This window comes from Vollenhovia emeryi, unplaced genomic scaffold (genome assembly GCF_000949405.1).
Source record: "Vollenhovia emeryi isolate VEMERY1.0 unplaced genomic scaffold, V.emery_V1.0 DF939281.1, whole genome shotgun sequence".
Classification (NCBI taxonomy): Eukaryota; Metazoa; Arthropoda; class Insecta; order Hymenoptera; family Formicidae; genus Vollenhovia; species Vollenhovia emeryi.
In genome coordinates, this window is record NW_011967085.1 from 130,572 (window position 1) to 157,680 (window position 27,109).

Genomic DNA, 27,109 nt, shown 5'->3' on the forward strand with positions numbered 1-27,109 from the left:
TCCAAGTTCTAGTTTCGAGAAATCTGTAGTCAATCAACGTGCAGCTATTCCATAAAAGCTGCAAGCTGCTTGGCTACACGTTTCTTGAAACTAGAACTTGGACCAAGTTCTAGCATCGTGGACATTGGTCTTAAGAAGAGACTGAGAATCAATTAACCTTCAGTTAGCCAACCGACGTTTGTGAAACTAGCCCCAGGAGTTTGTCAGAGCGTGGCCTGTTCTTGGGATTTCACGCTTTCGTGCATCGGGCTTTGTCAGGACCGGTTCCACAAATGTCCGTTAACTGCTGACCGAAAGTTAATTGATCCTCTGTCTCTTCTTAGATAACTGGTTAGAAAAAGGTTGGGAGTCGACTGAACATTCTCGTTAACCAGAGTTCAGTCAACTTTCTATCCTTTTCTATTTTATTGTCTAAAACGAGGCAAAGAATCAGTCAACCTTCGGTCAGCAGTTAACCGACGTTTGCAAAACTGGCCCTGGTCGAGGCGATTTTGACGAGCACATCTCCGTTTATTACAGTTGCAGCGGCTCAGAGCAAAGTTGCAGGAGGACGAACAACGGGGGACACTCACGGACACGTTCGGACGCAGGCACACGTATCTCAGGATTTCCCTCACGGAGCGTTGCAACCTTCGCTGTGAGTCTTCCTCAAGATACCGCGCAAGGTCCCAGATAGCCAGTGTGCTCGAGCAATGTATGGAAATAAAAAGCCAGCGACTGACGCTGGGCTCTTCGCTAGGAATATGAATTCAATGTTTGAGTAACATCAAGAATCTTTTGACGCCAGCAGATAAATAACCGTGATTGAGCAGTTGATCGTTCGCGACTGGCTCTGTGTTTTTTCCTTTTTATATGCCTCGGTGGTCGAATTGGTTGAGACGTTCGTCTAGAGTGAAGGGAGGTCCAGGTTCAAACCTAATACAATATTTTTCTGTGTTAAAAAACACGTAGCCAGTCATGGTCGGTCAACTGCTTAATCATCGATGTTCGAGTGATTTAAGTATAGCTAGCATGATGTTAACATGTTGTCGTAGTTAAGCGCAGCTAAGGAGAACGCATCGAGTGAGCACACGTTAACAAAGACTTCCCAAGCAACACGTGTGTCTAAAGGACGACTTGAAGATGTCTCGTAAGGCACACATTGTTTTCAATTTTCTAAGATATAAACGCATTATATCTGTTACATCTGGCAAAGTACTTAATACTAGCACGTTTGGCTCATGCAAATGTTTCATTTCCGACGTCAAATGCTAGCAAACAACAGCACAATGGACGACAAGACGCATAGCAAGATGCCAACATTTGCGTTAGCAATATGAAAGCAACTTGTGCTCACACTGGCTGTCTGGGGTATTGCACGAGAGCTCGCTTGAATTTGACGACCATTGGATGGATATATTTGAGGCTGAAACGGAATAAACGCATCAAAGAGATGTGTTTTGAAGCGGATGACTTTATATTTGCGAAAATATCTTTAATTCAATTGCCTACACATTAGCGAACAAGTGAAGCTTAGACCCGGTTTCGCCAACGCCGCTGAACTTTAAGCTTAGCTTAGGTCATCCTTCGTCTTTTTCCAACTGTTCCCTTGGAAAGGAACCAACCATGAATTAAACTGAGATTAACGTCAAGCGACGTTGGCGAACCGAACTTTAACCATCTGCCTCGCCACAACTTTTGGGCCTATCGTGGCACGAAATGTCATGCTTTTTGCCGTTGCAGGTACATATTGCATGCCCGCGGAGGGTGTCAAGTTGACCAAGAAAGAAGGTATTCTAAGAACAGAAGAGATCATACAAATAGCCGATCTTTTCGTCAAAGAAGGCGTGCGCAAGATACGTTTGACCGGTGGCGAGCCCACGGTTCGTAAGGACATCGTTGATATCGTCGGTAAAGCCCGTCAATTTTAAACTGCGATTAATTGATTTAACATCGCAAGGCCGTTTCAATTTTCCAAATCTGTTCGCGTATGATTTCTCATTCCAGGCGAGCTGAAGCAACTGAAAGATCTGGAGCAGGTTGCGATCACAACCAACGGGTTGACTTTAACGCGTCAGTTGCCGGCTCTTCAGAAGGCGGGATTGGACGCGCTCAACATATCGCTGGACACTCTGAAAGAGGAGCGCTTCGAGCTGTTCACACGCAGGAAGGGCTGGGCAAGAGTTATGGCCTCCATAGACATCGCCGTTCAGCTTGGCTATAATCCCGTCAAGGTAACTTGGTAAAAGGTTACAAATTTTACAAATGTAAGTTGTACACAGCGGTGCCTCATGCAATCTCCTTTTTGTCTCGACGATTAGGTCAACTGCGTGATAATGCGAGGACGCAACGACGACGAGATAATCGACTTTATCGACTTCACGAGGGACCGGCCTATCGACGTACGTTTCATCGAGTACATGCCGTTTCAAGGAAACGAGTGGAAGGAAAATAAGATGGTGCCCTTCGACGAGATGAAAGCGATAATCCGAGAGAAGTATCCCGACTTCCGAGCTCTGCCGAATCAGCCCAGCGACACGTCCAAGGCCTATCGTGTGCCGGGATTCGTGGGGCAGGTCGGATTCATCACGTCCATGAGTCAACACTTCTGCGACTCGTGTAATCGCCTGAGAATAACGGCGGACGGCAATTTGAAGGTGTGCCTGTTCGAAGGGAAGGGCGAGGTCTCGCTTCGAGACGCCTTGCGAAGTGGAGCTTCCGAGGATGCGCTTAGGGATTTGATAAGAGGCGCGGTATCCCGGAAGAAGAAGCAGCACGCAGGTATGCTGGATTATCGATCGAGGAAAGAACGCGCGGTATTTCACGTTAAACTTTTCAACTCGTTTATTAAAAGACCTTGGTAAAACATTTTTAATTATTTAAACATTTTCGTACTTCTTTTTGCTCTCTTTCGACGTTTTTTCCTCCGTTATCTCCGTTTTACTCTACGTAAACTGTAGCAGTGTCGACAAACCGATCACGTTTACATCTGCCGTCACACGTGTGTTTCAGGGATGTTCAATCTTACTCAGATGGAAAATAGGCCAATGATTCTGATTGGAGGTTAATTAATCGTTATGATAATTAACCAACTGTATTAAAATACGCTCGGCTTTGTCGAAACGCGCACAGACATTATCGCGAATTTTCCAATTCCTATCGTCGACGTAGCGCGTCAGCGCATTTTAGGACTAATTTTACAACGTATTTACGTTGCAGCAAACCGTAAGGGGAAACTTATTTGCGAAATGAGTAACGCCACGTCGATGCAGTACAAATATTTCCCATATATTCCCAAGTACCTTAAATCAAGTATTAGAGCATACTCATCGTTGTCGCACGTAGACGAGACCGGTAAAGCGAGTATGGTGGATGTCGGGTGGAAAAGCGACAGTAAGCGCGTGGCAATAGCGAGGGGATGCGTGAGGATAGGCCCCGTCGTCAGTAATCTGATCGCGGAAAATAATGTAAAGAAGGGCGATGTGTTGTCGGTGGCTCAACTGGCCGGTATTATGGCAGCGAAGCGCACCTCTGACCTCATACCCCTGTGTCATCCGCTCTCGTTGTCCTACGTCAACGTGCGCTTAACACTGAACGAGGAATCGCACGAGGTCGAGATCACATCGGAGGTCAGGTGTACCGGCAAGACCGGCGTCGAAATGGAAGCTTTAACCGCGGTAAGCGTAGCGGCTCTGACGATCTACGACATGTGCAAGTACGCGGCCAGGCCCGGCGCGATGCGGATACACGGTATAGAATTGGTGTCGAAAACGGGCGGTACAAAGGGCGACTTTGCGATAAGCGAAGCGTAGATGATATCTTTGTCCTGTCGACTGCGCGGATCGTGTCGACGGAATAAAGATTCATCCTGCCATGGTGATAATTAAATGACACACACAGTACAAGATTCCAAAAGGCTCAAATATGTTTAAAGGAAAGAAGTTTGAAAGATTGTTGATGCGTTTAGATTATCCATTTTTAAGATTTTACATGGTAAGGGGGCAATTATATTTTACACACATATATAGCGTATAATACTTTTATATACGTGTGTGTGTATCATATATATATATATATATATATAAAATATCAGCGATGAAAGCAATACTAAGTGCTGCATAGTTATTAATTTTTAATTCGAAATGTATGTCCAGCCTCTAACTATTTTTGTATTTGTACAGAGGAAAGTCCTCTATTGTGAGACAGCAGGTTTTCAACACCCAAATTCAATTACAAATCTAACAGTGAATTTTCCGTTAAACAGATTTCGCTCCAGGAGCAATAAATTCACGATGGAATCAGCCGACGATGCCTGTTAATTTCACAGAAACCCCGCTGTCCCATATTAAGATTCTATCTCATAATAGGAGACCTTCCTCTATATTAATTAGGGTAAAGATAGGCCATAATAATGAAAACCATGACCATTCCAATGCCTCAACGGGACATTCGAGCTCTTCCTATTTTTTTTTACACGCCCATACAGCACCGAAAGATTGCAGAAACATTGCGTACACCTTTCACTGCAACATTGTGACATTGCGTGGAGCTTGCGAAATGTTTCAGCAACGTTGTTGCAAGCCTGAAGCAACATTGAAGTGTCCTCCCTCAGACGTATTACAATGTAACATTGCAGTAATGGCGCGGTGCAATGTATTTGTAATATTGATTTCATTATACGTCATTTATATAAATACGCAGGATGCTTATGATTTTAATAGGTTGTTCGGAAAGTTTGTTTTAAATTTCCTATATATGTATTTATAATAGATAGGAAATTTGAAACAAACTTTCCGAACAACCTAACAAATAAAATTTGCGAATGTAAAGACACCCAAGAGATATGTAAGAAAAAATTTCAACAATTTTTCTTATCGCTTTTAGATGCCTATTATATTGTATATTCTCAAACTTCATCTATTAAAATCTGAAGTACCCTACCATGTAGTAATATCGGAAATCACGAGACTATTAGGCGTTGCTATACATGCTATTAGGCTGCGTTTGGAATACATGAGAAATAATATAAATTTGAAAAATCCAAATAATATAATACGTTACAGATATATTTTGCAAACTTTATAATATTTCTACAAGGTTACTGAAACGTTGTTGGCGAAATGTTACAATTGAATGTCTCCGAACCGTCTGTGCAATATTACATTGTAATTTGCAATGTTTCTGAAATGTTTCTGAAAGCTTTGGTGCTGTATGGGCGTTGAAAGATCTTTGTAAATAACGCAAGGTCTTGAATGCAAGTGGAAAGAATCTTAGCGAAACAATTAATATATCGATAATCACGGAAGAAGTTACGAGTTAAGTGATGTGTTGACCACTGTGTGTCAATCATCATTTCATCTGCTAGGCAGATATACGTGAATAGAAGGTGCGTGTAAGTTTAAACAGACATGTATGCGTTTGTTCGAACGAAAATTAGAATTGTCTGATCATCTGGAAAAAGTGTCGCTGCGATTGTACGCGAGACGTTAGGAAACCATGTAAAAACATTCGTGCGCATTGTGAGGATTTTCCGAGGAAAAACTAGAAGCGGAGCGCAATAACGGAAATCGCACTGTTGTACCTTCCGACTTTCGCCATTTAGTAAGCACTTAATATAATTCGCGGGGACGAGAGCGCCCGTTGGGGGAAGCACAAAGGGCGGTGGTAAACGGATCTTGCCAAGAGTTATCCTACATTACGAGTCACAAATGATTCATATTGTATTTTTTTGTTAAGAATATTGTTACGTTGTTGAGAGATTCTATCGCAATATATTGTTTAATATAGAAGCGAGAGAGGAGCTTCCTTGCGGCGCGTACACTCGGCCCGTCCCTTTATTTCCTTATTTATGCGCGGGGGAGATTGCCTTAGAAAAATAGCGAATGCGCCGTAAATCGTTTTATCCGCGAGCGCTTTGCGGATAGAGAAGATAAGACGGATATAGAAGCCCCCGCCGCGCCACGGGGTGAGAGATCGGTGTGTGTACGCGCGTCGATCGTCCCGGTAAATCGTGATAACGTACGGCCGCGTTGTCGCGCGCGGCCGCGCCGGGATAAATACGTCTCGCCGGCGTAAGGGAGATCGCGCGTCCGGCGGAGGACCTTTCGGCGCAATCGCACGTGCCCCGACGGAGCGGGCCGCACGGCGCCACCGTGCCAGGATCTCCGAGCTTTTTCCCATCCCCCGCGAGGAGCGAAACTCAGTGTTCGGCCCGCAACCGTGTCGCACCGCCCCCGGCCGCTTCGACGCTCCGTGCGATCGCGGTCGCGCGTCGCGTGGAGATCGTGAGAGGACGAGAGAGCGTGCTGTCGCTGGAGCGATCGCTCGCGAGGATCGCCGTGCGATCTCGTCCGATGCAATGTTTAGCCGTCGTGATTTCGGATAATTAAATTGTAATAAAAAAGCGCGAGGGAGATTATGCTCGGAGCGGTTTTCCGGTACCGCGAGACAAGCGGAAACGATCTCGGCTCGCGGTAAGGCGGCGAGCGAGGGCACGCGGGCGCGAGCAGCAGTGATTACGGGCATTATGCCAACGATCGGCGTGATCCCGCGGGTGTTTGACGAAGGGCCGCGAATAGAGAGCGATCGGTTGGATCGGACGGTGGTGGGTAGGTCGCAGTCGGGCGCGGAGCGGCGCGTCAATTAGATCGAGAGATGTGCGCCGAGTGAAAGATGGCCCCGTTCCACGGCATGGCCCTGCTGCTCCTGGGAATCGGATACCTGTTACACGCGGAACCACTTCACACCGAGCGCGGCATCGGTAAATGTCCCGTGTTTCCTCCCCGCCCCACGTCCCCGCTTCCGGTCCCGGCACCCTTTTGTATTCGCGGCTGTGCCGCCGCCTCACGTAATTTCAGTCGCATCGCCCTCGGGTAATTTCGGTCGCGCGAGATAGAGAGAGAGAGAGAGCGGCGTGAATGATTTTTATTATCAAATTCGTCCCGCTGCGGCGCGGCGCGAAGAGAATAGAAGGCGCGACGGCGTCGTGACGCGTCGAGGAACGAAATGTTTCCGCGCACCGTTCGCAGTCGGAGATTAGACTCGCGTAACTAGTTGGTGATTCAATAAAAATTCAATTTCGTAAACTTACATTTTTTATGCCGACTTTTTTAATCAAGCACGGCGAAAGAAACTCTTTCGGATTCATTTCTTTATTCAATTACGCCCGGATAGAAGTTTCGCATAGATGAGCTGGGATTTGCTTGACCGATAATTTAATTTTGTGTAATCTTATCCATCTTTTCCGTCTCGCTTTATATCCCGCGGTACAGACGAAAACAGAGGATCAATTAGTCATAATTAGCGTTAATCGAGAATTGTACTTTCGACAGTTATAAAATCTACCGCGCCTTTTTCCCTCGGCAGTTAATACACATGTCTTTTTTGTGCGACTGGGGGAGAAATTCATTAACGCAGCGATTAAAGGATTTGCGCTCTTTAGCGTAAACGGTGCTCGGAAAATAGGGAATAATTAACAACTTGTAAGATTAGATAAACAGAATCGTTAAAATTATGTTAGAGAAAACAGGAATTATAAATGGCTTTGTAATTTCTGTTTCCTCTAACATAATTTCAGTTTGTTTTGTTATCCAAAATAGCACGTTGCAAACTTGTTAAACAACGATATTACCAATTTGTCATTAAATGCAAATCATTGTTTGGATTTTCGAAATTATTTATCTCTTAATATACTGGTTTATTGCCACACGTGCCAAGAGCAACGTGAACTCGTCATTACAAATATATTCGTGTTATTTTACGTTAAATAAAGCTACTCAAATCTCGAAATATCCCATACAGCACGCGTGTCTAAAGAAATCTTTGATTTTCGAAATTACTCTCTTGATAATACAAGTTTTATTGCCATACGTGCCAAGAACAACGTGAACTCGTCATTGCAAATATATTTGTGTTATTTTTCGTTAAATAAAACTATTCAAGTATCGAAATGTGCCACCCATACAGCACCGATTGTTGCAGCAAGCTTCCAGAAAGGTTTCCAAGTCATTTCAACCTTTCATATTTCATGTGTAACAATTCTGAAAGAATTGTGCAATATGTTATATGAAATGTTGTAACGGAAATGTTTCTGAAATCTTCCACGTGAAAATAATTTTTCAAATCTTTAAGTCGAGTTATCTCTGAATAGTTTCACATCAAATATTTTGTAAACCTTTCGGTCGAGCCATTTCCGAAACCTTTCTCATGCAACAGATTTGTAAATTTTCAGCTAATTTATCTCTAAAACAAGTTGATGACTAAGGATTAATTTTTCTAAGCTGTTGTGTGTAATTTGAAGAAAAACCGGAAATAATTATATGATTGATCTATTAGTTAGTTTGCCAAAAGGTTAGAAAAATCGACCATCAAGCCTTAATTGTGTCCGCGATGCTAGAATTCGGTCTGAGAACTCGATCCGAAAACCGTGTAACCAATAAAATTGTCGTTTTTCCCCCCGTAAAAACACACTTGTCCAACCCCAAAGAATCTAATTTCGAAGGCTGCACATATGGCACGATTTGCCTTGTGTCAATATTTGTTTTTTAATTTTATTTTCTATTGTTACAAAGAAATGTCAAATGTTTTTGAAGAATAACTATAATATAATGATAATACAATTATAATATTATAATTATATTATAGTTATTCTTCAAAAACATTTGACATTTCTTTGAAAGGTTTCATCCGAAAATTGAAATATCTCATAAACATTGCGAAATGTTTCAACAACTCTGAGACAGCTCTGGAATAGCAAAATGATATTTCAATTTTCGGATGTAACCTTTCTTAAATATCTCTGAAAGCTTTCTGTGCTGTATGGGCATTTAAGTCTTTATGTATGGTCTTTAAGTCATCTTTTGGACATACGTGTTGTTTGAGCTATCGTAAGAAAGGCAAGCCAAGTTAAACGTTTGCGCAAGATCTGGAATCTTAATTGTAATAAAAAAAAAGGATTATTATATACGGATTCGAGTGCGTGTAAAATAAAGGGCGCATGAATATTTCGTGTCGAAAACGCTTTGGTATCTTTTATCGGAGACTTCCATTTTTTAAGCCGCCATCTGTAATTCTTCCCGGCGGAAGAACGGGGAGAACGTCACCGAGGAGAATAATAGGATGTCAACACGTAGCTTATGTTTATTTCAGCGCTCGTTCATCTCAACGGCGACACGTTCGGCAAAGGGGAGAAGTCGCAGCGCGGCACGAAGAAGACCGCGTCCTTTTCCAAAGACACGTCGCAAAAATTAACGGTGGCCATCGGGCAGACCGCCGTCCTGTTTTGCCGTGTTAAAAACCTCGGAAACAAAACTGTGAGTCTCGCCGCGCGTCCCCGAGTCCCGCTTGATCTCCCATCGATCTCGAAAGTAGCTCGCGTGCCTGCGATAACTTAATGTGCCCGCGCAACCCTTTCGCTGCTGGCAAGTCGAGCGCGTGCTCGCCGAGAACGTTCATTCACAGAGACTCAATGGAGCTTCCCAAAACGGGTTTCTTCGCGCGACGATATTGTCGTGACTCGCCCTAATTTTTTTGGCGGGTAAAAGGTAGAGAGGGTACGTCTTTAAAAAAAAAAACAAGCGAAAGCATCAGCGTTTTCTTATTCATGAACCGGTGCCAAAAAGTCAAAATCGATATTCTTATCGCCCCGAGGCGCCTCCTTTAAAAATGAATCGCCGTTACGACAACTACGCGGTCATAAAAGGGGAAACTTCCTCCTAGGGCTTCCTCAATTTCCCCGGGACCGGCCATTTTTCTAACGTTTCGAAATGCTTGGAACGAAATGCAAATTTTCTTTTCGGACTTGTTAACTACGCCTTTGTATCTCTAAATTCCCTCGGGGTCTCGGCGGAAGATCGACGGAAAACTTCATTATAATGCGAGGTGAGGAACGAGCCGCGCGCGCGGACGGGTTGAATCAGCGACAGAGCAGCAATAGCAGCAGCGGCAGCAGCGAAGGGGTTGAGGGCAAACTGCAATTACCTGCGCCTCATTCGTGGCGCCTCGCGCGCGCCTGTGTGTGTGACCCAGGTGTCTTGGATCCGAAAAAGGGACCTACACATCCTGACGTCCATGTCGGTGACTTACACGAGCGACGCGAGATTTACGGTAGTCGGCAATCCGGAGACCGACGACTGGAATCTGCGAATAGATTACGTGCAACCGCGGGACGCCGGCATTTACGAGTGTCAGGTTAATACAGAACCGAAGATATATAGAGCCGTGGCGCTGAAGGTTTTGGGTGAGTTTCCCTGCGAGGGGGTGCGAGGCGCGCGCGCGCCCGCGCCTCCGCGAACCCCATAAATCGCGCTTAAAGATCTCCCCGGGCGTCTTTCGCGGCCGGCAGGAACCAATTGTTTTAACTTTCCCCCTTCCTCGTCCTCGCTGACCGTCCTATGACGATCACGTTCCGTCTCTCACGCCACAATGACGACGACGACGACGACTTCTCGCTGAGCTTTTCGAAATGAAGTAGAATCCATTTTCCAAGGTAGAATCCGACGCGGATAGTAATGCGATCTCACTCGTTTCTCGAGTGTAATAAAGCCAATCGCGAGAGCGCGGGCGACGCGCTCCGCTTCGATTTTTCACTCTTCTCCTCCTCTCGTCGTTATTGCTGTTTCTATCAGATATACAGGCGAAGATCACGGGTTCCCAGGAGCTATACATCAGGAAGGGCAGCACAATCAGCCTGACCTGCATCATAGAGCTGCAGGATCTGCCCCCGAGCAACGTGACCTGGTACCACGCTGGTGTGGTGATCGATTTCGACGGTCCAAGGTACGGAAATGGCCGACGATTATACCTTTGTGAGACGGACAATTAACTGATGAAATCGCCATTCGAACGGCACTAATATCGCGGTGGGACGGACAATCAAATCTAATCGGCGTGTAATCTCCGCGCCGGCCTCGGAATCACTTGTGCGCGCACGCAAAGCTGCGGGGCGTCGCAAAACCCCATCGGTTTTCAACAGTTCGCGCGGATGATTCTATTCTCGCTCCTCAAGAACCGCTGTTCGCGCCGGTGCGGATATCGCGATTGAATTTTAACGCGGCCGATCGGAAAATTGGATTGACGTCGGGATCGACGAGACGCGATCTCTCGCGTTAGGCGACGAGATAAACCGCGCGCGCGCGTATACGCAAACACATATACGCGCGAATGTGGATTTTGCGCCGGAAACTTTCGCGAGTCGGTTGACGAGAGAGTAACGCTCTTACGTGTTACGTTCGACAGGGGTGGCGTATCGCTGGAGACGGAGAAGGGTAAGGGCGGCACCACCAGCAAGCTCCTAATAACGCGTGCTCAACTTAACGATAGCGGTAATTATACATGCGCTTCGAGCAAAGTCACCCCGGCGAGCGTCATGGTGCACGTGCTGAACGGTGAGCAAAATACCGCTGGCAATATCGAAGGGGTGGTTGCGATGGGCCGGGGGCCGGGGGGGGGGGAGGGGGTGGATTGCGATGGCTCATTTCGAAATTCTGCGCTTCGCGATCGAGCGAGCAGAGGGAGAGGCGTATAGTAATGTACTACATTGCGAAATTACTCCCCGAGCGCGCTTCGCGATAAGGACGCACATTTGTTTTAATTCGCACTCGCAATCTGCTCCCGCGTTTCCCGTGCTTTTCCCCTCCCCCCTCTCTCTCTCTGTGTTTCTCTTTCCGCCCGTTCCATTAATATGTTTGCTATTATAAATATTACTATTTATTATATTAATATTCTTGTTATTATAATATTGCTGTTTGTTATATTAATGTCTGTTGTTATAAATAATGAAGTCTGGATATTAATATATGAATCGGGCATTAATATATGAATCGGGCAACAAATGTTCACACGTTACGTTGAAGCGAGACGCGATCTTCAGTAATGCGATACTCGATAATAGCACGTTCGCTCGCTCAACGATAACTATATTATAATTCTCGACGTTTGGTAACGAGAGAGATGACTCGTCCATCTGTTCTCTGAAAGTCTATCAGTAAATTATTACGGAAAGCAGTGAACAGTCACTGATTTGAAGCTACAATTAGTATACCACTGTGATTTTCAGTGGTACAGAGAAAAGTCGCCTATTATGAGATAGTAGGTTTTCAACGTCCAAAGTCAATGGCAAATCTTTTTTCGCGACGGTCCACTAAACAAATTACACACCGAGGGCAAGAAATTCATGACGCCTATTAATTTAGCAGAAACCCCGCTATCCCATATTAGGAGCCTACCCCACGATAGGGGACTTTCCTGCAAATCAGTAACTACCCTTGAGAAAAAATGCAGTCAAGGGTTATCACTAACTGACGGACAACTGTTCATTGTAACTGATGACAGCACAACCAGTATATTGAAACAATTTTACCAGTTACTCATATAAAAGCTGGTCCTTTATTCAGTTCTATGTTGATCTATAAGTGATAAAATTTCCAGTCTGTTCAGTTTAATGTTGATCAGTAATTGATAAAATTTCCAGTTCTAGTTGAGCCATCGGTCGAGTCACCAGTTGTAGCTGATCAGTCATCCAGTCAGTTAGTGTCCAGTTGTCAGTTCAGTTCCCTCTCATCCCCAGTGAGAAATAATTCGTCGATCGATGTCGAAACGATGTCGAATCGACATCGATACCGTCAAATTGACGTCGATTCGACATCGTTTCGATATCGATCGACGAATCATTTCTCACTGGGTCAGTTCTGGTACACACTTTTATAACAATGTTATTACTATTATTGTTTCTGTAACAGTAACGTAAAGCTGTTACAATTGATCATTGACTGTCACAAACTTACTAATTGAGAAAAAGAACTGATTGGCAGCATCGGTAACTGATATTATTGCATCAGTAACTTGTAGCGTTCTCAGTGACTGATTACAAGAGTCAGTTGCTGGTAATATTCCTTAGTTGATGTCCAGTTTTAATAATCAGTTTCTACATCACTCTGAAAAACTACACTGAAAAAAAAAATCTGGTATAAAATGGACGAATCAGAATTCCTTTTAGGATTTATCGGATTTGTAGTAAAGTCTACCAAACTTCTGGTTATGAAATATCTTTCATGGTAAATCCTAAAGGAATTCTGGTAAATCCTAAAGGGAATTCTGATTCGTCCATTTTCTAACAGACGACTGGTTGAATCTATCAGATTTTTTTTTCAGTGTAGTTACACAGTAATTCTTATCAATACTTAGTTACTGATCAGCACTTAGTTACTGACGATAACAATCATTGTCTATCCAGTTTATCAGAGTGACGTAGAAACTGATCATTAAAACTGGACGTTAACTGAGAAACATTACCAGTAGCTGACTCTCGTAATCAGTCACTGATAGAACGCCCCGAGTTACTGATGCCGCTAATCGGTTCTCTTTCTCAAGGGTATTCACTGTTTTCCGTGATAATCCGCTGATTGACTCTTCGAGAGCGCAAACAATTTTTCTCGCCCGTCTTTCTCGGGCGGCGGCGCCGACGAGCCTTAAAATCCCCGAGGATCCCTCCACGTTTCCTCCGCGCTGCTACTTTGCGACGGGCCGTTAATAAATTTAATGTTCGTTAGCGTGCACCCGAGAAGGATTGACGAGATCGGGACGCGTAAAGATCCCGGGGAGGCGACACAAAAGCGACACCTCAGTCGTCCGGCGTAATTCTCTTTTCCAGGCGAGCATCCCGCCGCGATGCAGCACGGCGGCACCGGCGATGTAAATAGGAGACTCGTCCTGCTCGTCCTGATTTTCCTCGTCGATACCATGTTCCGGTGAGCGACGCGCCGCCAATCTCTTGCGAATTCCTCCCGAATTCGCTTCCCTGAGGCGCTCGCACGGACGCGCGCCCACGGATGGAAAGGGGGTCGATGACACCGTGTTGTCCGGCGTATCATTTTGCAGTACGCGGCCGTTCTTTCTTCCCCTCTCTTGTGGACGTTTCGCGCGCGCGATCGTTAACGTTGCGCGCGTTAACGCTCACTCGGAATCACTTGTTTCACGGATTTTTATCAGCTCGGACCCCTCGAACTCTAAATAACGACTCGCTCAAGTACCCCTGCCCCTGCAGATGTCAGTACGGATGTAACGTGTATGTAATGTAATAAATCTTTTGGAGTTACACAATTTGTGTCCGCTCATTAAATCACCACCACCATCCCTTGGTCATCCGCTGCGACCGAGAGTTTTCTAAAGGTAAGATGTGCCAAGCAAACGCACACACATAAGTCAAGAGGGAGAAAGTGTTAGTCGTACAATCTTCTAGTCTAGATTGAATAATAAATTAATAGAAACTTAATCTCCAATTAACGCACTTTTAATTAGAGACAAAATCAACTGTTCCGACGTCATAGTACGGGGTATAGCTACTACATAAAGAACAGCTGACTCGTCCGCCATCTTGGAGCCCAAACGTTTGACTTTGACAAATGCATTTCGGCACAAGATATGAATTTCTTGTTCTAAATTAATTGTTAATAAAATTCAAATTACGTCTTTGTTTTTGGAAAGCTATATTTTTATTTATTTATATAAAAATTGTGGACAAGAATCAAAGAAATAAAACACAAGAGATGGATGAATTAATTAATTTATTACGGTTTTCTGAAATACAGATTTGGAACCGTAACTTACGGTATTTTTTTATCACAAATTTCAAAATGTTGAATTATCTCGTGGAAAAGAGGCAACTTTAACTGAATGTCTTGACTTAGGAGTGTTGAAAAAAATTTCTAGTATAACATATGAAATGTTTCAATATACTGAGAGTGTTGTTCAAAACAATATGACAGATTTATTGCAAAATTTAGTATCTTTCAAAACTATTATCAATTATGTAAAGGATAAATATGATTCTTTGTTTCCTCAATGTTGTAATATTCTACATTATTTACTTGAACACTATACAACTGTACGAGGTCTAGGAATAAATTTTGAAATTTGTGATTAAAAAAATACCGTAAAGCTACGGTTCCAAATCTGTATTTCAGAAAACCGTAATAAATTAATTCATCAATCTCTTGTGTTTTATTTCTTTGATTCTTATCCACAATTTTTGTGTAAATAAAAATATAGCTTTCCAAAAACAAAAACGTAATTTGGATTTTATTAACAATAAATTTAGAACAAGAAATTCATATCTTGTGCCGAAATGCATTTGTCGAAGTCAAACGTTTGGGCTCCAAGATGGCGGACGAGTCAGCTATCCTTTATCCAGTAGCTGTAGTACGGGGTGGCCATAAGGATTGTGTTGAAAACAAACGGTTATTACTTCGCAACAAGTAGATCGAAGGAAATGAATGAACCGCCATTTTGTAGAGGAAACTTGTCAATTTTATTAACGTACGTATAAAAAAAATATAACGTTTTAATAATTTAAATAGAGCTTATAAAAAAAGAGTAAAAATTTGCTTGCGCGCATAAATTAATGATTTTCAAAATGCCGTCCGTCAGAATCGGCGCAGAACTACAAACGTTTTTGAAAACTTGGAAATACATCAATCAACATGGCTGTAGAAATGTATATTTCGATGTTATGTTTTAGTTCTTCGATGTTTTCGGCTGCTTACCCAGCGGGAAATGATTCGTTGGTCGATGTCGAAACGATGTCGAATCGACGTTCAATTTGACGTTGTCGATGTCGAATCGATATCGTTTCGACATCGATCGATGAATCATTTCTCACTGGGTAGCGTAACATCGATCTTTAAGGTAACCCCAGAGGAATAACACAAGAGTTAAATTTTAAATTATTAAAACATTATATGCAGTTTTTGGTAATAACACTGACAGGTTTCGTCTGCAAAATGGTGGTTGATTAATTTTCCTCGATCTATTTGTTACGAAGTAATAACCATTTACTTTCAACACAATCCTAATGCCTGTGGTATAATGAAGATTGAAAGAGGAAAGTTACGGACACAATTCGCATAATTATGTCCACTCTCTAAAAGTCAATAGAGTTAAAGTAAGACCCCGTAAATAAAACTGAACAAGACATGAGAAAACGCCAATGCGGGTCACAAGGCAAGGGACGCTCGCCTGGAAAATGTGAATTCATATATCGTCTCTTTCCACCTTTGTCCTGCGCGCCGGTTTGTTTTCGGACATAACGTAGTTTTCTTAGGGGTGGAGTTATTCATATTTAAAAAAATTACAAGTACTGGGCCACCTACATCCTGCCTTGTGATCCGCATTGGCGTTTTCTCGTGTGTTGTTTAGCTCTAAAAGTCAATCGGTACGTTATCACTGAAAACAGTTATAAGTATCCCTGGCGAAAATAATATGTTTATCAAAAGTTTATAAAAAGTTTGTTTAAATGTCGAGTCAATGTTTTATTTGAGTTTTAAAACATTTATTGAATCGTTCGCGAGATATGAATTTAAACATGGAGTTGTTTATGACATGTTCACGGTGTTCAAATTGCGTTTAATGATACAATGTCAAACGTTTCCATGATAGTTTCCTAAGTGTTTGTATAATGTTATTGTCAGTAAAGAATTAACTAGGTGTTTGCAACGTACTTCCAAACGGTATAACCATCAATAAAACTCTTCATAAACAATGTAACTATCGATAAAACTCTTTATAAATAAATATAAACATCATCTCTCACTTAAAATTTCCGCCGGGGATAGCGCTGAAAATTTCAGTGCTATCCCTGGCGGAAATTTCAGTGCTATACTAATAACCGTGAATCAGTGAACATTCACTGTTTTTCAGTGATGATCCACTGATTGGCTCTTAAGCTAGCGTCACGCTATGCGCGATTCATGATTCGTACATTCGTAAATAGCGTAGAGAAAACTGGGTCGATTCGCTGCGTGCAACTCGCTATTCGCAGTGATTCGCTATCCGAGCGGTTTTTTCTGACGAAAACAGTGCTCTTTTGACCACTTAAACGTGACTAATTGTAGACTTATGATGCGAGTCCTGTAATAACACGTAAGGGCTAAAAGTTGTCCAAGTTAACACGAATGTAACGACAAACGACAAATTACGAATGCTAAACTGTGAATCACGGATCGCGCATTAGGAATTGCGCATAGCGTGGCGCTAGAGCTTTAGAGAGCAGAGCAGCGACGAGGTGCAATTGTTTCAGGGCTCGGAGTGTAAATCGTGGCGGGAATATGTTGCGAGACCTAACGACCCAATATAAAACCGCGCCGACGCGGGGCATCCTAGCGTTAAGTGCGGGAATTGGAAAAGCATAATCCGTGAAGGCACGCGCGTGACGCGCATTCGCGCCGCTGTTCGCCGGGTCAAAGGGTTAACGCGTTGCCCTTCTTACCACGACGGCGCATCGGAGGATCTCGGAATCGCCGCCGCCCGCGCCGATAATGGAACGGCGGGATCTTTCCGGGAACCACCGCGGTCCGAGCGCCGGGAGAGCTTTCATGGCGCGCGGTTCCTTCCCCGCGGGAGCTGCCGGATCCTGTCCGGTCTCATTTTATGCAAATCGCGCGCGGGGAGCATCTGTTAGACGTCCCGGCGCGCGCCGCGAAGCGTAGTCGCCGTCCGATGCAAATTCATGGCGAACGTAACGTCGATCTCCACCACTCGCTCTATCGCCGAGCCGCGCTCCTTTACTCCCCGGCACGCTCGCAATCTCTTCCCGGGCAGAAGAGCCTGGGCAAGAAGCGTGGCTCTACAGAATGTAAATTGTCCATCCTAGACTCGTACAACATATACGTTTCGCCAAATTTTAAGAGAAAGGAAAACAAATCGAAAAAATGCTGCTACGTGACAGTAGACCCTTAAGAAAAAATGCAGTCACAATTGATAAAAAAAAACTGATCACTAACTGATGGATAACTGATAATTGTAACTAATGAGAGTACAACCAGTATATTGGAACAATTTTATTAGTTACTGATATAAAAACTGGTCATTTGTTCAGTTTTATATTCATCAGTAATTGACAAAACTTCCAGTTCTAGTTAAGCCATCGGTTGAGTCACTAGTTGTAGCTGATCAGTTATCCAGTCAGTTAGTGTCCAGTTGTAAGTTCAGTTCCCTTTCACAAGTTCTGGTAAACATTTTTTATAATAATGTATGTATATTATACAAGTATTTTATTACTATTGTTGTTTGTGTAACAGTAATGTAAAACTGTTACAATTGATTATTGAGACTATCACAAACTTACTAATTGAGAAAAAGAACTGATTAGCAGCATCAGTAACTGATGCTATTAAATCAGTAACTTGTAGCGTTCTCAGTGACTGATTACAAGAGTCAGTTAATAGGGTTGTAAAGCAATTTTTTTTTTAACGGAATTTTAATCTATGTATATGAGTTTATGATACAAATTTTTTCCCCAATTTTTTTTCTCAATTATTTAACAAGTTATGGCTTGTTAAATAATCGGACCCGCGAAGCTGTATTCGAACGTTCCGGAAAGAACCGAACGGTTCGTGACGTCACGATGCGAGCGCCGAATGGAGCCGAAGTTCGGTAGCATATGGTCGCATGGGGAGCGGATGATTTTCGTGGCGTCACGTGACTCGCAGATCTCTCCGTCTCTTTTGAGACACACATAACCTATCGCTTGATCTCCATAGCTTGTTCGAGATGATCTACAAAAATAGGTATAGATTTTCTTTTCATCAGATTAATAATCAAAAAGAAGTATAAAGAAGTAGTCGAACGAAAGGTGAGTTTCATATACTTACGCTGCTAATTTTACATTGCGTACTTCTCCACAGTTAAAGTTGTCACTTTTTTTAATAAAATCTAATATCATAAACATATCAATTCGTGGCAGATTACGTGCATCGGCTTTTACAAAGCCGGATTCAAGTTTATTTGCCATTCTTATACTGATACTCAAGAATCTGTCATGAAGTTGAGGTTGGAAATACACTGAATGAACGCGCGCGCAGACGGGCGCTCGCATCATGACGTCACACCAATAACGTGCCGTTTCAGATCACGTGACTATATTTGAAATTTTTATTGAACTTTAAAGCTCATTTTACAGGAAAATATAATATAAAAAAAATTTTTTTTTGCAATAATTATTATCTATATCAGAGTTGATAAAAATGATAATTATTTTTTTTTTCAAAATTCACTTTACAACCCTATTGTGATGTTCCTCAGTCGATGTTCAGTTTTAATAATCAGTTTCTACGTCACTCTGAAAAACTGGTTACACAGTGATTGTTATCATCGGTAACTAAATGCAGATCAATACTTAGTTACTGATCAGCACTTAGTTACTGACGATAACAATCATTGTCTATCCAGTTTTTCAGAGTCACGCAGAAACTGATCATTAAAATCATTAACTGGACGTTAACTGAGAAACATTACCAGTAGCTGACTCTCGTAATCGGTCACTGATAGAACGCCACAAGTTACCGATTTAATTAACATCATCAGTTACTGATGCTGCTAATCAGTCCTTTGTCTTAAGGGGATATTAAATGACGAAGCGTTATCTGCGACGATCGAAATATCGTCGAACCGTGGCTCCTTTACTCCTCGGCAAGCTGGCGATCTCTTCCCGGGGAGAAGAGCCTGGGCAAGAAGCTCTACAGGATGTAAATTGTCTATCCTAGAGTCGTACAACATACTCTCTAAAAGTCAATCAGTGCGTTGTCACTGAAAAACAGTTGGAAGTATAGCACTGAACGATTCAGTGCTATATTTTCAACTGTGAATCAGTTAACGCTCACCGTTTTCAACGTTGTTCCGCTGATTGACTTTTATAGAGCACAAATTTGTGCGAGCACATCTCGCACAAATTAAAAGCGAAAAAAAGTGCTGCTACGTGACAATGGATATTAAATGACGAAGCGTTATCTGCGGTGATCGGAATATCGTCGAACCGTGCTCCTTAACTCCCCGGCAAGCTCGCGATCTCTTCCCGGGGAGAAGAGCCCGGGCAAGAAGCTCCACGAGGTGTAAATTGTCCACCCTTGACTCGTACAACACACGTTTTTGCCATGTTCAAAGGGAAAGAAAAACAAATGGAAAAATGCTGCCGCGATAATGGATATTAAATGACGAAACGTTATCTGCGGTGATCCAAATGGAAGCGCGGAGAGGTTTTACGCCGAATTGGGAATATCCGTAATACTTTAATGCATGCGGTGCGGTATCCTTTTTTATTTTATAAACTATTGCATGCAATATGAAAATCTGTCGCGTAATAACGAATTTATAGCGAGGGCTGTATACCAATCTCGAAAAAATAAATACGTGTCGGGAAGATTTGGAAAGCATTCTAAATAAAATATTCGGATCGGCGAGGAGGAGCTCCGCCCGCGCGAGTTTGGTAACGCTTCGCAAACTTCGTTTTGCAAATTTTCGTCTTTTGCCACGACAGCGAGGCGAGGGTCTACGAGAGCGAGTTCCATCTCGGCGGGAGAGTTACGTGAGATCGCGCGAGTTAGGTCGGATGATCGAATTTTTGAACGCGCTCGAGCCATCGCCCGTGCGAGTATCGCCCTAATGAACGAGTTTACGCCGTAATCGCGTCAAGCTTTTGAGCGCAAAGCAATTTTCGCGGATATTCTCGCGGAAAATCCCGACGCGCCGGTGGTTCCGCAAAAGCCGCGAAAAACCCACCGCTGCGAGGCCCCGCGTAATTGGTGTTGCGACACCTCTCTATCGTATCTCACCCTGCGTTACGCGCCGGCGCCTTATTACGCGCTCCAGATCTTTGGGCCTGGGAGAGCAAAGGTGGAATAACTACTTGCCGCGAAGGGGGATGCCTGGAGAGAAGAAAGTTCTTCGGTAGTCGGCGTCGAAGTTTAATCAATAACAATGTTTGGCGCTGGTCGCGATCCGCTCTGCGAAATAGGTACGCGAACCGTATAAACCATGCTCGCAGCAAGTTGAATTATTCGCGGAATGCACTATACACGCAAATGCAGGCTTTATTGAGGAGAGAGTTTCGCCTGGTGGTCGAAGCCCTATAAGCAGAGAAACGTATGTGGTGTGTCTGCGGGGCCGTATACAATATAAAAGAATTGGATAGGGGTGGGATGGGGCGCGCGAGACACGTTTATAAAGAGACGGAAGAGAAAATTCATGGCGTGTTCCTTTCGCGTCCGATTCACGGAATCTAGGCTCCGCACATAATAGTCCGCGAGCCATTGCCAAAACTGACACAATGGATCGTCTCGGAGATCTCCGCGCCGGAGAGAGAGATTAGCATTGTGAGCGCGCGAAGCTTAGTCACAAAAATACTTAACGCCTCGAACTGAACAGCTGCGAGAGGAGGATTACGGTCGGATTCAATCTTCTCGCCGAGAAAATATCGATTTCAAATCGGCCGACGAGTACCTGGGCCAGAGCGGCCGATTGAAAACGCCACGAATGGCAATCTTCTAAATCGCGTTAGACAATTTGCTCCTAAAACATCGGTCCGTTTCCGTTAACCACTTAACGATCGATTCACCCATCTGGCAGGGGATGCGAGATGTCGCGTCTCCCCGCGACGCGTACTGATTCTTATCGGGTTTTCGGGAGACAGCGGCGTTATCCGTGGACGTCAAATACGCGGGGAGAGCGAGAGAGGAAAGTTTCGGGGTCTCGAGCGTCTAAGAATTTCGCTAAGAAACTACACAGGGCGGCTGCTGCCGCATTAGATGCTTGTATGGCGCGCGCGCGCGCGCGAGCCGAGTTTTATCGAGTTAGCCAACGAGTTTCTGCGACACGTTCGTGAAAGTTAGCCGCGTAACTGCTGATCGTCCCGGAAATTCTGTCGATTGTTTATCCAATCCTCTTCTGCTTTTACCGAGTCCAGTTAAAAGGAGGGGGAGCAAACAAACGAAAAAAAAAGAATAGGAAAGCAAAATTCCCAACTTTCTCGCTCGTTGAAGCGGGAGCGGCTCATTTGCTTTTATTGCGCCTCTGTATGCACGAGTGGCATGGGCGGCCGCGAAAAAGGTTGCGAGGGAAAATTACAATTAACTTAAAATTATTATACGGCGCCAAAATGAAGCATTGTGAAGTAGTAATGCCGGGGCATCGCCGCCCAACGCCGCGGCACGGCTTTGTAATGGCTTCGGTTTTGATAATCTACGATAATAATGACGTCATTGTAATGCAAATCATAATCACGATGGCATTAATGATTTTATTAGTGGTCGGCGTTCGCGACAACGTAACTCTCGACGCGACGCTTTTTATTCAGGCGCGTTGAAATATCGCGATCGCCGTTCGATATATCGAACCGTTGGGCTGCGATTGTATCGATCGAGATGGAAGATGTCTCGGGGAAAGAGACGCCCCGCGTTTATCTCGGGTGTTCTTAATATTCGTCAGAGCATCTGAATATTGCAGCGATTACTAAATAAATCCCCGGCGAGGTGTTTTCAGCATAGTTGAGCCGAGAGCGTAGGTAAATTTCCTTTAGTTTGTCAAAGGAAGTACTTAACGTTCTACCGTTCAAAGCTTGGCAAAGCTCGAGGGCGTAACTCCTCTTATATCGATCGCGGCGTTTGCAACAAGCGTCGGATAAACGCGGTTCGTTTGTGGCGCGGGATCATCTGCAATTGACAAACCGTGTCGATGCCCAGCCATGCCGAACCCGCTCGATATCGATTTCGATCTTGATACTTAACGGTTCCGTTGAGTCGGACACTCCGAGAGACTTGCAAGAGTGCATGTTACACCGGGGAACGATGCTGCCCAGCACAGAACTCAGCACTATTCTCCTTGTCGTTATGTAAAGTAACGTAACGGTAAGTATCGAAAACAAGGCTCAGGCTCGTGTGAATCAATCGACGCGAACGAATGAAGGGACGAGCGAAAGTGGACGTAAAACAAAAGAATATCTCCAAATTATTTATCGCAACTATAAAATTATAAATGGTACGCGCGTTTCGACTACACAGAGTCATTTCCAGCGATATACCGTTAAATTGGTTGACTCCGTGTAATTTTAGTTACAACAAAATAATGAAAAACATTTTTTTATTTTACGTCTACTGTTGCTCGTGTATCGAGTCTTCCCTTAAAAAGAAAAATGCAGTCAAAACTGATAAAGTAACTGATCACTAACTGATGGATAACTGATCATTGCAACCGATGACAGCATAACCAGTATATTGAAACAATTTTACCAGTTACTGATATAAAAATCGGTCGTTTACTCAGTTTTATATTCATCAGTAATTGATAAAACTTCCAGTTCTAGTTGAGTCACCAGTTATAGCTGATCAGTTATCCAGTCAGTTAGTGTCCAGTTGTCAGTTCAGTTCCCTTCACCAGTTCTGGTACACATTTTTTATAACATTGTATATACAGAGTGTACTATAACCACCGGATATCCTTTTAATAGCAGATTCTTTAGAAAATTTCAAGACGAAAATTCTAATACAAAAATATCGAGGCTATAATAGTTTTTAAATAATAAGCAAGTATATTTCACCAATGATAAGGCCTGGGATTTCGCGCGCTCAGGCACGGCGACATGACGAGTGATAAAAGTGTTCATATGAATGTCGCCTTTTTTGGCACAGTAACGACCTTCATGACAATTGATATTGATCGATCACTTTGACAGCTGCAACACTTAAAAGTTACAACACGTTGCAAATTTTTTCTTGAATTAAATAAGAAGGGCGACATTCATAGCAACACTTGTCATATCGCCGTGCCTGAGCGCGCGAAATCTCAGGCCTGTCATTGGTGAAAAGTACTCGCTTATTACTTGAAAACTATTATAGCCTCGACATTTTCGTATTAGAATTTTTGTCTTGAAATCTCCTAACGAATCTGCGATTAAAAGGATATCCGGTGGTTTTAGTACACCCTGTATATTACACAGGTGTTTTAGTTTAGCGTTAGCGCCATATGCTCAGGTTGAAACAGACCCGGCATTCTGCGGTACGATTTCTCGCGTCGCGAATCAACGCGCCATCGCATACACGGGACAAAAAGATCAAACGTAATAACAATCCAGTGTGACCAGGCGTCGTTTCGTCAAACTTAATTAGTTAACATTTTTTTGGGGGACCGATATCAAACGTTAAAAAATAAAACTCATTCAAAACGGAGCATTTAAATAGCTTCGGTCCCATTTGAACGTCGTAGACCACGCTGGGACGTTTCTGCGGCAGGATTTATCGCGGCGTAGCGCACGTAATTATTTGCCGAAATTGCTCGCGAACTGCGGACGGAGATTGCAATAATTTCCTCCTTTCAACGTCGCGGCTGAAATTCTTTTGATGAGTGTCCTTTGTTCCGCGCCGCCGTTCGCGGTGGTCCCTCCTCTCGTGGACAATTCGTTTACGTCACTTGTCACTGGGGGCTACTTAAAATGAGTAAACACCAGGGTAAACAAGATGCTTCGGTGCCAGTATCAAAAAGTAAATTATGGCAGAGTCTGGTCCAAAGATTGAGCGTAAGATTGCCGACAGATGTTGAGGTAAGCGCGAAACCAAGTTCATTGCAAAAGCAACGAAAAGAAACGTGACGTCAGGTTAGTAATCTCGTAAATGTCACCTATTTTTGGCGAAGACAACACAACGGTTGCGAAATAAATACGCCGAGGGTATAATTCATTTCTCGCGATTGAAAATTTAATCGACAGCCGAAAGCGTCGGTCCCGAAAATAATATTCATGTCGAAGCATCCATCTTATTTTCGTTCCCTGCTTCTTAATGCAATATGTATTTCTGATCGATTCAATATTCTACGAGGCGCAAAAGTGGGCGCTATAAATATTCAAATCAATCAGAACAACTAAGAAATTTATGCGAGGGGAAACCACATTTATATATTTTCCTTCTTTTTTTGCCGAACGTTATATTGAGCGTTACAGAGTATCGCTATGGGATCTGAAATGGTACGTGTTTCTTATTTCCGGACGCAGAGCCAGACCAAGAGAAAAACGCTGTCGAAGCTTTCCATGATTGGTTTCAATGGGGCCGGCATACTCTTTCACAGGCGCGGGGATCGACTTAAGGTACGTTCGCCATCTAGCGCGGCGGAATAAATTGGATGGACGCAAATAAATTGAACGAGCGCGGAAAATGACCGAGTTTTAATACAGAGTCTCGATACGCCTGGAGAATCGTCTCGCTTCGTTCCCGAAATGAGATCTCTTTCAAAAAAACGCAACAATTTTTGGGAGAGACGCGAACCCCGCGATTCCGATTAAGGGGATCCTAAAGCCGCCTGGCGAACTCGATCAGCGTCGATAAGATAGGAGACGGAATTGAAAACGTCAATTATCGACATTTTTAATTCCAAGTTCTACTTGGCCCGAGAAATTTACGGCCAATCAATTTGCAACTTTTACGAAAGAGCAGCAATTTTATAAGCCACGCATTGCCCAGACCGAGATTTTGGATCGAATACTAGCGTCGTCAACGCCAATGGCTTTACTGACAATCCGACAGACGTTTGGCAGCGACCTTTCTCGAAAAAGCCTGCAACTATTTCTACACGTCATACCGCTCTTTTTCTCCTCTTCTGGACTTGGATTTCTGGACTTGCGTTTATTAGAAGTAATCTTTTTTTCTAGGCCATTAATCTTAGTTCTAATTGCACGATATTGTTTTTATATGTTGTCCCTAGAGTATGCTGGTCTCGTTTTGTATACAGGGTGTTACAGAGCGACCGTGTATTTATTGTAGAATTCTTGTATCAAGCAAATATTGTCGTCAAGTGTCATCAAAAGTTAGTAAAATGTTTTATTCTTTCGTTTTTGACATAAAGTCGACCAGCATAGTCTAAATTTTGCCGCGCACTTTAATTCCGTAAAAGAATTTTGCATTTCTATAAAGCCAATTAAAAGATTGCTTCTAACAAAGAATGTCGATAAAACAGACGGCTTTAGGATCCCTTTAACGGTGCCGAAATTCCCCGAGAAGAACGTCGACACTTTGTCCGTCTGCCGCTTCGATATTACGCATTTTACGATTCTTCAACACCACTGGCGTCTCCTTACAATCTGGCGCGGTCGTTTCATTTATTATCGTCGTTGAATCTTTCCGCTGATTTATTGCCGCGTTAAGTCCTATCCCCGTGGACAATATTGGTACAACGTTTCTTGCCGCCTGGCCAGATCCCGAGATACCAGAACACCTTTCGTCTGGAGCCATTTAGGGCTTTTCACGCGGCGACGGTCGACAAGATCGTTCGTGACGTAATGGAGATCAAATTATCGGCGATTACATCATACCAGCCGGATCAGATATCGAAATTGTGTTTGGAAATTGCCAGCGACGTGCTGAGGGCTGTCGGCAAGAAGGATTACGACAGGTATTGAAATTATGGAAATTTATTTCAGATTAAATTCCACCTCTCCGCGCTCATTCCCGTTTCACTTTCCCCGCCGTCTCGCTGTGATCTCTTGTAAAAATTACTAGTATCGTATTCTTCATTCCCTACGTTTCAAAGGACGATATTGGATCGCTGTTGTCCACGTAAATCGAGATGCCTATTCTAATTTATTCCTTTTACGCGTTGGATGAGATACGGGTATTTTTAATTAAAACAAAAAAAATGAACGATACGTGCACGACATAAATAAATATCGACACTTTCGGTCACCGGGCGGGAGTTCAACAGCGATTGTGTATTAAACTTGTAGCAAATTATTAACAGACATCCCGCCTGACAATCGCAATAACGGTATTTATTTATTTGGCGAAACACGACTGCGTTTGCAATTACCTAGGTACAAGATGGTGACGCAGGTATACGTAATCCAGCGCTTCCAACAAAGTATACACGCGGCCTTCCAGTGTCTCTGGGACGTGAATCGCGATAATTACTCGTATCACGTGCTCGAAAACAATCACATATACGCGTGGTGCTGCGTGTTCGGTGTATATTACGATTAAACGCAGCGACGATTCTGAACTAATATCTCGCATTAAGCTCATGTGCAGTCTCATTAGTTTGTAATATCGAAATACACATTGTAACGCTTATACATATTTATCGAGTCATCGTGAAACCAGCATTAGTAATTTCAATGATACCGGCCTCGAATATAATAATATATATCATGAATAATAATGTTGTAACGGGTGCGAATACGTCGGCGTGAGGACGCTCGATGTAAATTGCGCGTAAAATGTACGAATGCGCGAAAGTATAAAATATGCATACAATGTGTAATGCGAGATTAAATAAAGGACAGATATTAAATGAGGCGGGAAATGCGGTCGATGGCAAGTCAATACAA

At 43.4% G+C, this 27,109-nt stretch overlaps 5 protein-coding genes across 5 annotated transcripts in view; 3 read left to right on the top strand and 2 right to left on the bottom strand.

Moving 5' to 3' along the window:
* Positions 1-27,109, bottom strand: part of LOC105559329 (protein NRDE2 homolog) — a 155,210-nt gene that overhangs the window by 9,837 nt on the left and 118,264 nt on the right. The window lies entirely within an intron of this gene.
* On the top strand, positions 496-4,209 carry LOC105559332 (molybdenum cofactor biosynthesis protein 1; the record flags this gene model as incomplete). Its single annotated transcript, XM_012007544.1, has 5 exons — positions 496-637; positions 1,723-1,890; positions 1,987-2,213; positions 2,301-2,760; positions 3,199-4,209. Coding segments are annotated over 5 exons (1,590 nt in total), but the record flags the coding sequence as incomplete, so codon positions are not given.
* On the top strand, positions 4,283-14,068 carry LOC105559327 (kin of IRRE-like protein 3). Its single transcript, XM_012007532.1, has 6 exons — positions 4,283-6,739; positions 9,127-9,290; positions 10,006-10,216; positions 10,605-10,755; positions 11,215-11,363; positions 13,628-14,068. Exons 1-6 carry the CDS (start codon positions 6,652-6,654, stop codon positions 13,726-13,728), a joined length of 864 nt encoding a protein of 287 aa, XP_011862922.1. The 5' UTR covers positions 4,283-6,651; the 3' UTR covers positions 13,729-14,068.
* On the bottom strand, positions 18,233-18,981 carry LOC105559326. Its single transcript, XM_012007531.1, has 2 exons — positions 18,624-18,981; positions 18,233-18,527 (listed from the first exon to the last, which is right to left on the bottom strand). The coding sequence occupies exons 1-2, from the start codon at positions 18,848-18,850 to the stop codon at positions 18,308-18,310; spliced, it is 447 nt and encodes a 148-aa protein (XP_011862921.1). The 5' UTR covers positions 18,851-18,981; the 3' UTR covers positions 18,233-18,307.
* On the top strand, positions 19,380-26,769 carry LOC105559333 (tctex1 domain-containing protein 1-like). The gene is made up of 5 exons (XM_012007545.1): positions 19,380-19,496; positions 21,717-21,789; positions 24,846-24,877; positions 25,982-26,178; positions 26,597-26,769. The coding sequence occupies exons 1-5, from the start codon at positions 19,380-19,382 to the stop codon at positions 26,760-26,762; spliced, it is 585 nt and encodes a 194-aa protein (XP_011862935.1). The 3' UTR covers positions 26,763-26,769.

Coding starts and splice junctions, on each gene's coding strand:
- LOC105559333 (XM_012007545.1), top strand. CDS start 19,380: ATGACGAAGCGTTATCTGCGACGATCGAAATATCGTCGAACCGTGGCT. Junction 21,790..24,845: donor TTCTCGCTCGTTGAAGCGGG/AGCGGCTCATTT, acceptor ATGGGGCCGGCA/TACTCTTTCACAGGCGCGGG. Junction 24,878..25,981: donor GGCGCGGGGATCGACTTAAG/GTACGTTCGCCA, acceptor CCGCCTGGCCAG/ATCCCGAGATACCAGAACAC.
- LOC105559327 (XM_012007532.1), top strand. CDS start 6,652: ATGGCCCCGTTCCACGGCATGGCCCTGCTGCTCCTGGGAATCGGATAC. Junction 6,740..9,126: donor TCACACCGAGCGCGGCATCG/GTAAATGTCCCG, acceptor TGTTTATTTCAG/CGCTCGTTCATCTCAACGGC. Junction 9,291..10,005: donor AAAACCTCGGAAACAAAACT/GTGAGTCTCGCC, acceptor TGTGTGACCCAG/GTGTCTTGGATCCGAAAAAG.
- LOC105559326 (XM_012007531.1), bottom strand. CDS start 18,850: ATGATGCGAGCGCCCGTCTGCGCGCGCGTTCATTCAGTGTATTTCCAA. Junction 18,528..18,623: donor CGCAATGTAAAATTAGCAGC/GTAAGTATATGA, acceptor CTATTTTTGTAG/ATCATCTCGAACAAGCTATG.